This window comes from Mastacembelus armatus, chromosome 15 (genome assembly GCF_900324485.2).
Source record: "Mastacembelus armatus chromosome 15, fMasArm1.2, whole genome shotgun sequence".
Lineage (NCBI taxonomy): Eukaryota > Metazoa > Chordata > Actinopteri > Synbranchiformes > Mastacembelidae > Mastacembelus > Mastacembelus armatus.
Window position 1 is genome coordinate 1127156 of NC_046647.1, and position 11242 is coordinate 1138397.

At 47.5% G+C, this 11242-nt stretch overlaps 1 protein-coding gene across 2 annotated transcripts in view; it reads left to right on the plus strand.

Annotated features, from left to right (window-relative positions):
- shtn1 (shootin 1) overlaps nucleotides 1-11242 on the plus strand; it is a 30704-nt gene that overhangs the window by 17811 nt on the left and 1651 nt on the right. For both annotated transcript variants that reach the window (XM_026309166.1, XM_026309167.1), the window contains exons 7-14: nucleotides 5737-5818; nucleotides 5935-6029; nucleotides 6155-6301; nucleotides 7439-7592; nucleotides 7832-7955; nucleotides 8052-8134; nucleotides 10044-10147; nucleotides 10961-11011. In XM_026309166.1, the coding sequence (XP_026164951.1) occupies nucleotides 5737-5818; nucleotides 5935-6029; nucleotides 6155-6301; nucleotides 7439-7592; nucleotides 7832-7955; nucleotides 8052-8134; nucleotides 10044-10147; nucleotides 10961-11011 (840 nt within the window). The remainder of the gene's footprint in view (nucleotides 1-5736; nucleotides 5819-5934; nucleotides 6030-6154; nucleotides 6302-7438; nucleotides 7593-7831; nucleotides 7956-8051; nucleotides 8135-10043; nucleotides 10148-10960; nucleotides 11012-11242) is intronic.

Sequence of the window (11242 nt, forward strand, 5' to 3'; positions counted from 1 at the left end):
GCGAAGCTACCGGGAAAGTTTGACGACGAACTGGTGATCTGACCGGAGGGAACCAGGCTTCTTATTGACGGGAAGGTGATTGGTGATTGGAGAGTCGTCCCACCTCGCGCACCTGTGAACAATAAGCCCCGAGAGGGGAAAAGGCTGGAGGAAAGGAGGGGGTAGGAATAGGAGTGAAATAAAAACAGGAAGGGAGTCCTTGCGCCTCATGACAGGACCCCCCCCCCACCCGGCGTCCCCCAGGCCCTACCGGATGGCGGCGGAGGAACGCCCGCACCATGTTCCGATCCAGGATGTTGGAACGGGCCACCCAACTACGTTCCTCCGGACCGTAACCCTCCCAGTCCACTAGAAACTGAAGACCTCTACCACGCCGGCGGACGTCCATGAGCCAGCGGATGGTGAAGACTGGAGAGTCGGGGCGGGGGGGCAACAGCCGGGGCCTGTAGGTTGCAGGAGGAGACTGGTTTCACCTGGGAGACGTGGAACACCGGGTGTATCCTCATGGTGGGGGGCAGGACCAGGCGGACAGCCACAGGGTTGACCAGATGGGAAATCCGGAAAGGCCCGATGAACCGAGGAGCCAGCTTCTTGGCGTCCGAGCGGAGGGGGATGTCCCGTGTAGACAACCAGACGGACTGGCCGACCTGATAGGCTGGGGCAGGAATCCTCCGCCGGTCCGCCAGACGTTTATTCTGAGCTGAGGAACGTCGAAGTGCTGCCTGCGCCTGGCCCAAACGCGTCAACAGCGCCGGAGATGGTGCTGCACGGAAGGCACGGCGACCTCTGCCTCTTGGGAAGGAAAAAGCGGAGGCAAAAAGCCAATGGAGGCTTCGAAAGGGGCCATCCCAGTGGCAGAGGACCACTGGGAATTGTGGGCATACTCAATCCAGGACAGGGAGGAGGACCAGGAAGATGGGTTCGTTGCGGCCAGACACCGAAGTGCAGCCTCGAGCTCCTGGTTGGCCCGTTCACACTGACCATTGGATTGTGGGTGGAAGCCGGAAAAAAGGCTCACCGAAGCTCCCAGTGCCTTACAGAAAGCCGTCCAGACCCTGGAGGTGAACTGGGGACCCCGGGCGGAGACTATGTCCAGAGGGATTCCGTGTAGGCGAAAGACATGATCTGTCAGGAGCCGTGCCGTCTCCAGTGCAGTAGGGAGCTTGGTGAGAGGGACGAAATGCACAGCCTTTGAGAACCGGTCAATGATGGTGAGGATGGTGGTGTTACCTTCAGACGGAGGGAGGCCGGTGACGAAGTCCAGGGCAATGTGCGACCAGGGCCGAGAGGGGACTGGCAGCGGGTGCAGCAAACCCGCCGCCCTCTGGTGGGACGTCTTGCTCCGGGTGTACGTAGAGCAGGATGTCACGAACCTCCGGACGTCGGCGTCCATGGCCGGCCACCAAAACCGCCTTCGTAGGATGTTGCTAGTCCGCGTCACCCCTGGGTGACAGGCAATTCTGGAGGAGTGGGCCCACTGCAACACCTGCGGACGCACAGAGGACGGAACAAAAAGACAGTTAGAAGGGCCCCCACCCGGGTCTGGCTCCCGGGTCTGCGCCTCCCGAACCTGGGCCTCCACATCCCAGGTTAAGGCGGAGACGATTCTCTGAGCCGGGAGGATGGTCTCGGCGGGGGCCTCCTTCGGGGCCTGGGGTAATTGACGCAAGAGGGCGTCTGGCTTCTGGTTGTGGGAGCCCGGCCGGTAGGTAACCGAGAAATTGAACCGGCTAAATAATAAGGCCTAGCGTGCCTGTCGGGAGTTGAACCTCTTGGCAGACTGAAGGTACTCCAAGTTCTTATGGTCTGTCCAGACCAGGAAAGGTTGTTCTGCCCCCTCCAACCAGTGTCTCCATTCCTCCAACGCCAGCTTAATTGCCAGCAGCTCACGATTGCCCACATCATAGTTCTGTTCCGCGGGTGACAAGCGTTTGGACATAAAGGCGCAGGGGTACATCTTGTGATCCTCCTCGGAACGTTGGGAGAGGACCGCCCCGACCCCCACATCGGAGGCGTCCACCTCGACAATGAATTGACGCCGGGGGTCCGGCTGGATCAGGATTGGGGCCGATGTAAAGCGGAGCTTAAGGGCATGGAAAGCCGTCTCTGCTTGCGGGGTCCAGTTAAAAGGGATCTTGGTGGAGGTGAGAAGGGTGAGGGGCTGAGCCAGGGTGCTGTAATTCCTTATGAATCGGCGGTAGAAATTAGCGAACCCCAGGAAGCGTTGGAGCTCCCGCCGGTTCCTGGGTCGCGGCCAGTTAACAACTACCGCCGCAATCTTACAGGGGTCTGGGCGGAGCCTTCCTGCCTCGATGATGAAACCGAGAAATGCGATCTCTGAGCAGTGGAAGTCACATTTCTCAGCCCTAACAAAGAGCCGATTCTGAAGGAGGCGCTGGAGAACGAGGCAGACATGGCGACGTTGTTCGGTCAGAGAACGGGAAAAATTAAGGATGTCATCTAGGTAAACGAAAACAAACTGGTGCAGGTAAACCCTTAGCACATCATTAATTAGTGATTGAAAAACGGCCGGGGCGTTGGTTAAACCAAAAGGCATAACAAGGTACTCGAAATGCCCGAGCGGTATCTTAAACGCCGTCTTCCATTCATCCCCCTCCCGTATTCGGACCAGATGGTAGGCGTTTCGCAAATCTAATTTTGAGAACACTACTGCCCCCTGCAGGACCTCAAAAGCTGAGGAGAGCAGCGGCAGGGGATAGCGGTTCTTAATGGTTATCTCATTGACCTTACGGAAATCTATGCAAGGACGAAGGGTCTTATCTTTCTTTTCAACAAAGAAAAACCCGGAACCGAGTGGAGATGACCGCTAGGAAGTCTCGAATATATTTTTCCATCGCCTCTCTCTCGGGGTGAGACAGACTGTACAATCTGCTCGAAGGCAGGGGAGCCCCCGGGAGAAGGTCGATGGCGCAATCATATGGCCGATGTGGAGGAAGAGAAACGGCCCTGTCCTTGCTAAACACCCCTGCCAGATCGTGATAACAACCTGGTACGCCGGAGAGGTCCGGAGATGGCTCACTAGCGACCCCTGTGGGTCCGGCGGAGGCAGGTGGCGTGGCAGAGGGTGCTCCACCCCGTGATCTTATTTTGTTCCCAATCTATGTGTGGGTTATGCTGCTTTAACCAGGGGTGACCTAAAACTAGTGGTGACACGGGAGACGAAATGAGCTTAAAACTGATCTCCTCTCTGTGAGTGAAAAATCCGCGCCAACGGCCGCCCATCCAGCGCCTCTACCTGGACCGAGATGAGTGAGTCTGGGTTCCGATCGTGACTACTGCTGGTAACAGCAAACGGGAACTACAAGTGGGGCTCTTAAGTGGGCTCGCCATTATCCCCACGCCTACTGGCGAGCCGGTGCTTTTGGGGCGCCCGGGCAACTAGGGCAGTTGGCGACGAGGTGATCCTCCAAGCCACAGTACAGACAACATCCCTGGCGGAGGCGCCGCTGCCGCTTGGCACGGCTAAGTCTGGCGCGACCCAGCTGCATAGGTTCCTCTGGTTCCGCAGGGCAGGTTATCCGGGAAGGCGTGGCTGCCGCTGGGATCTCGGGGCCGCGAGTGACGGTGCGTCTCCGTCTCCACCCCGGCTCCGCCTCCCTCTCTCTCTGTCGCTCCCGCAGCTGGTTGTCCAGGGTGACTGTAAGGGACACCAGAGCACTGAGGGATGACTCCTCACTTCGCCCCACCAACAGGTCCTTTATGTCTCCATTTAGTCCATGAATATAAACCCCCATTAGCTCCCTATTTCCCCAGTTCACAGCCGAAGCCAAAGTATTAAACTCTATAGCGTACTTCACCACCCGCCGGTCTCCCTGGCGGAGAGCCAGCAGTCTCTTAACCGCTGTCCCTGCATGGTCAGCGTAGTCAAAAATATGGCGGAAGGAGGTTAAAAATTGTTCAAAAGTCTGAGTCTCTAAGGGGCGAGCGGCAAGTTCAGCCTGGGCCCACGTAAGAGCCTCCTCCCTCAATAGCCCAGAAAAGAAGAGTAACTTGGACTGGTCAGTGGTGAAACTAGTGGGACGGGCCTTGAACACATTCGTGCACTGAAAAATAAAATTGCAGCACTTATCTGGATCGCCTGAGAACGGAGAGGGATCTGTAACAGGCGTGTCCCGCGGGGGGCCCGGTAGGACTGCAGCACTGGCCTGGCTGGGACTCGAGGTGTCGGCTTCTGGCTGGAGGGCTGGGGGGTTCAGGCGAGCAGACAGAACGCACATCTGTTCCGTCACTTGCGCCATCTGTTGAAGGAGCTGATGATTAGTCTCCATTACCGCTCGTAATGCCCGGTCGTGTTCGCCCAGAAGCGCGCCCTGGCGCAGGAGTGCCTGCTGCAGGTCCGGAGCCGGAGAAGATGGTTCTGGCTTGGTGTCCGCTGGGTCCATCATGGCCAGTTTGTTCTGTCAAGGCGGTGTGTGTGCGCGTCAGCGAGACACAGAAACCCACGAGCAGATGCCAAGCAGAACAGAGTTTATTGGGATTGTGCTGAGGAGCTGAAACGGGGCGGTGGCCCCGGATGAGTCGCCAGAGAGGCTGTCGGTCGGGGCGGAGATCTCCACAGGTTGCGAGGCGAGGCTGAGAACCTGGAGAAGAGGTAAGTAATTAGGCTAGGAATTGCCAAGCGGTCAAAACAACAATCGGTTGCGAAGCTACCGGGAAAGTTTGACGACGAACTGGCGATCTGACCGGAGGGAACCAGGCTTCTTATTGACGGGAAGGTGATTGCTGATTGGAGAGTCGTCCCACCTCGCGCACCTGTGAACAATAAGCCCCGAGAGGGGAAAAGGCTGGAGGAAAGGAGGGGGTAGGAGTAGGAGTGAAATAAAAACAGGAAGGGAGTCCCGCCGCCTCATGACAAATTTAGTCCAATACTTAAAATAATACACCACAAGTGTACTACTAGTACATTGATATTAGTAATAATGATAATAATAATAATAATGATGATGATGATAATACATTTTATTTATAAGCGCCTTTCACAACACTCAAGGTCACTTTACAAAATAAATAAATAAAACAAGTACAGTAATACTTGAACTTTACTTAAGTCCAACTCAGTAAAATAAGTAACTTTAGTACACCACAGGGTGGAAAGGGTCAAAACCAAAACCAAGCTGTTGCTGGTAAATGTAATAATTCTACCACTTTGACAGAATCTTAACCCTGTATCACTGTGACTCAACAATTACATTGGCATGAATACCAAGAAGTTCTCTCCAGTATTAGAACTTTATATTTTGCTTTGGTGTCTCCATATTTCCATAAGTTACTTGCAGTTTAGTTATGAATGTAATCACTAAAAGTAAATAATACTGCAGACAAATGAATTAAAAACTGACGGATGGCTGCCTTGATGGTTGGAAAACCACATTCTGTTTTATAAATGAGCCTCCGTGTGGAGGTACAAGTAGCCTGCAGTAGTAAACATGGATATCTGACACTGAATGGAATATACTTTTGTTTGTTTAGAAGAGTGAAGGACAGTTCTCAGTAATGTATGTGTTACATAGCACAGTTTGTTATGTATGATTATGTAGTTTGCTACATAATCCTTATTGTTCGAAGTAAAAATAGTGGCTGTAAATGTAAAACCATTAGAACCTTCCATGTTGTCTTTATTATGATGGTGACTGTCATTATGCTGAAGCAGAACTCCTTAAACAGACTTTTTTTTTTTTTCTGTATTGTTTTTTGTACCGTCTCTTCTATTTGCAGCTGCTGAGAGAGAAACATGACAACACTGCTTTAATTGCTGAGACGGTGCGGCAAAAGAAGCTCCTGGGGAAATATAACAGAGGTTAGAGGGGGCTATAATGTGCTCAGTAATAATCTAACTAATAATCTCCAATGAAAAAGAAGCTGCTTTTGCCTATAGAAATTACCAAATTACCCAGTGTGGAAATCTTTGTCCAGTGTCTCAGTTTGCAGTGGAAGAATATGAGGCCTTACAGGATACACTGGACCTGGAGCGGGATTTGAGGGCAGAGGCAGAGCACTTTGCCAGAGCAGTGAGTGTTTTGTTTGTTTGTTTGTTTTTGTTTTTTTTGCAGGCTGATTTTCATATCTTGCAACACTATGTCCTGCGTCTCTTCCAAGTGGTGCAATGTCTATTTTCCGTCTCTCATTTCTTCAGATGGTGGTTGAGCAAAAGATGCTGCAGAGGAAGAGTCAGATCCTGATGCAAAGCTCCATCGGCAGCCAGGCTCTGCAGGAAGCCCTCAGCCAGGTCACCAGACTGACTCAGGATCTAGAGACACAGAGACTGGAGCACCAGAACCAGGTCTGTGTATACACAGCTCATGCACAACAAGACTGATTTATAGATTGTAACATCACACATAGACACAGGCTTCTTTCTTTCTGTTTGGATATCTTGTAGACATCTAGGATGAGGCTAACCTGCTTTAAAGCTTATGGTACCTTAAGAAAAGATCAGAATATAGTGACTTCTAACATTAAAGCGGCAGTCCAATTGTAAAAGCAAAACGAAAAGCTAGATATTTTTTGGGGATCATTTGCCAGGTGAGCAATTTTCACTTACTGTAAGTTGCTGGGTGCCATCTTAGACTCCACTATCCAGTTCTTCTTAATTCATCCATGACACACGTCTCTACTGGAGCATGATCAAGATGTTACCGTGGTTGCCTGAAAGTCTGTTTGGTCAAAGACCGTGGCCATCCGCTGACACCAAATCCCCAGTATGTAATATGGAGACTTCAAGACTAGATTATGATGACAGTCACACTTATTAGAAACACAAAAAGTAGTTCAAATATAAGGAAAACACCATATGCCATCCCTGTTCTTTGCACCTGTAATTCCTCTAATTCATATGCATCAAAACAGGAATTATTTAGCTGGTTAATTACATAGGGGAATATGCCTGGTGAATTATCATGGGCCATGACCTGCCAGATTAATAATTAAAAGCAGCAGTGTTTCCTCCAACTCCCCCCTACCTCCTCTGGCACTGATGGAAAACAATTAGAGCTGAGTGGGATCAGTGATCTCTCCTGGTGTCGGGGTGGAGGTGAGCCATACCCTTCATTTGAGGAACAATAAAAACACTGGTTAAGGAACTGGGGTTGGGGAGTGGATGACTGAATGTCAGCTGGCAGCTACCCAGTGTTACTTGTGGGAAATCATCACCACGGGAGCTGTCGCCGCCACAGCCATAATAATGCAGTGGCAGCAGAAAAGTGGAATAGAAACCTTTTGTTTATTGTTGTTGTATTATTGAAAAAGGAATGTCCTGTTAAGGAATATACGTACATGTATGGAAAGACAGAAAAAAACAGATACACATAATTTGAATTAACAATAAGCTGCTTCAGGCTCAATACTGCACAAACTGCAGAAAAATACACCCACATGGTGTTGTAACAGTGAGTATGTGTTGTGGTGCGTCCATGCTCAGATGAAGCAGGTGGAAGACAGACTCAGGAGCTCTGAGGCTCAGAAGGAGCTGACAGCATTGAGGCGCAAACTGGAGCTTATGGAGGAGGAGAAGAGGGAGTGCAGTGACAGATGCTCTAAGGCTGAAGTGGAGGCTAAGGATTTGCGGTTTACAGGTGAGAAATGAATGCACTATAGGGCATTGCACTGCCAACACAGTAACATAACTATAGAGGGATCATTGTGTGTGTAGGCTACAAGAATCCCAGAACACCCCATTTGATTTAAAACCCAAGACCATGAGACTGTCATGCCATGTCATTTGTCAGCTGAGAAGAGCATTAGCTCAGTCTTAACAGTTTTTGGTGCTGTCGTTGTTGATGTGTCCTGTTACTGCATGTGTTTGACTGGCCAGTTGAGGCGCTCCAGAAGAAGCTCCAGGCAGCTACCAACCCACCCCCAGTTCCGGCGCCGCCACCTCCCCCACCACCTCCACTTCCTCCTCCTCCAGCCCCAGCTCTGGCCTCCAACCCGCTCAGGTTTGATCAGAACCACTGCACTGTGAACAGCATCAGTTAGGACAAGCTGTTTTACTTTGATGCATTTTTGATATATTTTTCCTTTCATTCGGGTAGTTCATTGTTGTCATTGATCCGAAAGAGGAGAAACATCAGCACTGACATACCAATGGTGGTCCAGGAATCTGCCAAGACTCCAGGTATGCAGCTGGCAGCCACAAAATGCCATTCACATATGCTGCTGCACCATCTACTTGAACTGACTGGAAGTTCGCCATAATGTTTTTGCAACATAATCTGATGCGCATCTTTGTTGTTTGAATATAATGCTGTATTAATATAGTGTACACTCTTAAACCCAAGGCCCAACAGTTTAGAAGTTTTATTGTAGTTCAGTATTTCTGCAACAAGACAACAAATCATCTGAAAAAATAACATAAAAGGTCTTTCTTCGTGTTTGGTGAATACAGAAATCTTGTCCACATGGTGATATTGAGCAAGAAATGGAAAACACATGATCTACATCTAGGGAGAAAGAAAAAGTCAGAATAAAACAATAAATCCACAGCACACCTGTTCAACTAAAGGAATGTCTCAGCTAAAGGACTATGCCAAAAAGGTGTGGTTTGATTCTGTGCTGCCTTTGGCCCAGAGCTGGATTGGGAACCATGCCTATCCTGTCTGTCTGTCACAGGCAGGCCAAATAAAAAGTGCCTCAAATGTTCGGTCACCTGAGGTCACAGTGTCACATAGTCCAGAATCAAAAACTAAATTAAAAAGTAACAAAAACTCCAGATATTTGTGCACTTAAGATGTGAAGGCTACAGTGGTCCTAAAAAATACATGACATTCTGTAATTCAAGGGATGGCAATGTGAGAAATCTTGTATTAATGTCCATATTCTGTAACTTACACTCACTCAAAATTCAAACATTCAGTGTATCTTTTCTTTCTGTATGCACTGTATGTTCATTTTGTATTTTATTCTCCTCAGTGTTGCTGTGTCTCATGCATTTCAGTGTCGGAGATCTGGTCTCAAATCCTGCTTTTTTTTCTTTCAGATTTTATCCTTTTGGGCTTTTGCTTTGCAAATTGATGTCACTTCTGTGTAGAAGGACAAATGGTGTAGCAAGTGGTGCATGAGAAATTTAAACTCAAATCTCCGTCATTGGCCTATTAGGTCAACATGTTAAATTCTTCAATTTGTGCAAACAAAAGGGAAGCCTTGACTTGTTGGAGCAGGTAGAACGTCCATGCTGACTGAACAGGCGCCGCTGTGTCCTCATTTCATTAAATAGTTTTTGAATATGTGAGTGAATTGGGCACTATGCGCAGGGTATTTGTTGGAATTACATACAGGACTGAATAGGTGCCACCCAAGGATTTTCTACTCTGACACCTGAATAATGGCCTATTTCTGAGCACTTTGGAGAAAAATATTTGGCTATTACTTTAACACAAAATAGTTTTGTGTGACATTTTAAAGACATCTTACTGACAATAGCTCCATTGTGAGTGTCATTGAATGTTCTGTGTTAGAAAATTAAATATTCACATTTCTTTACCAATAGGCTGCATTATTGCAGAATTTGATTTTTGTTCCCACCTTTTGTTAAGTTGAGAAACTCTTTTCCTCTGAGAACTTTTAAATGGAAAATTCATCACATTTTGTGTTTTTAACAGAGTTGAAATCTGTTGCAGATGAATTTTGCTAACCTCACACACTAGAAAGGCTCTGAACTCTACGGGTGTATTTTGAATACTACAAAATTAGCAGTCACAGCAATAATTATTATTTCTCAACTACACTTAAATTGGCCCTAAAATAGAATTCACACTGATACAGTTCATGTTTTATGGCATAATTAAGAGGAAAACCCTTGAGTTTCTCCAACAAAAACTTCACTGATGGGTCTGGTGACGTGTCATTTTTAAACTTTCACATTCAAATGAGCTTTATTTCAGCTGCTCTGCTAATGCTGCCTCATACCTCTCAAAATCGTTTCAACTCTCTTTGGTTCTTGGCGGTATTTCCCACTGAGGCAGAATCCCATTAAGGGTCAGTGAAGTGATGAAATCTTTGTTTCACTTAATGTCTGTCACTCACAGAAGTGAACATCAGGCAGCAGGCAGTGGATGAAATGATGCAAAGAATCAAAAAAGGCATTCAACTTCGACCGGTCAACCAGTCACCTAACACGAGCAGGAAACAGGTAACTTCAATAATTCCGTATGTGCTCCTTTGAATGAACTTGAATGTGACCCACACTGAAAAGTTTAAAGCTAAACTACTAGATGTAACTTTCCATTTGTGGTGCTCACTTGACAGACAGGCTAATATTACTGTAAGGCTAATGCACTTTGCAAACTTCCCTCTGGGATCAATACAACTCTCTGTAATCTTGAACAGCAGCAAACAACTTCACCTCAAATCACGAGTTCACCATCTGTGATGTCAAATTTAGAATGCAACCTCATTTTACTTCTCATGAGGTTTAATCTTATAATTATCTACCCTGTGATGAGCTATTAAAGGAAGTTTATGCGTCTTTGCCGAAAACACCTACCTAAAGTACTGCTGCAAACATCCACTGTTCTCAGGCCTAAATGAGTATTTTTGTATGTTGTTTGAGCAAAAACTGTGCTCTTAAATCCATCGGTGTGTGGGATTATCTGAGGGCTACTTGTTTTGATTAAACATGACATATGGCCAAGACTTCTTTAGGCCTGGGTGTTCCTCCACCATAACAACTCTGCCAAATTGGATAGCATTAGGAGCTGCTCTGCAAGGTAATTATAAATAATGAGTAAGGGGAAAATTGACATGACTCAAAATGATTGTGTGCTGACACATTTGCTTCTTGTAGAAAGCATATGTCCTCGTGCTTGCCTACAGTGTCTCATCTCTGTGGTAAAAGGTGCAGTTTAGCCTCTAAGTGCAGAATGAGGGGAAAAATAAGTATAATGTGTCAGACTGCTGTTTATTTACGAACCCCATCTTTTTCCTCCTATTTTCCTTTTTTCAGATGGAGAGACTGCCCTCTAATTCTGCCATTCAGGAACTTAAAGGAATCATGGTAACAGGACTTTTTAACAATAAAATGTCCTCACACGGTTTTCTTAGTTGAACTTAGACAGAGACTTCTACGCTCACATCAGAACTTAATGTTAAGATAAAATTCAAAGTAGTACTACAAAAGCAACCAAACTACTACTGCAACTTGATGATGAGCAGATTAAACAAGCACATATTCTGTTACTGTTGTATTGTTATTTATGCATCCACCTTAGTTAAAGTCAAACAAGTA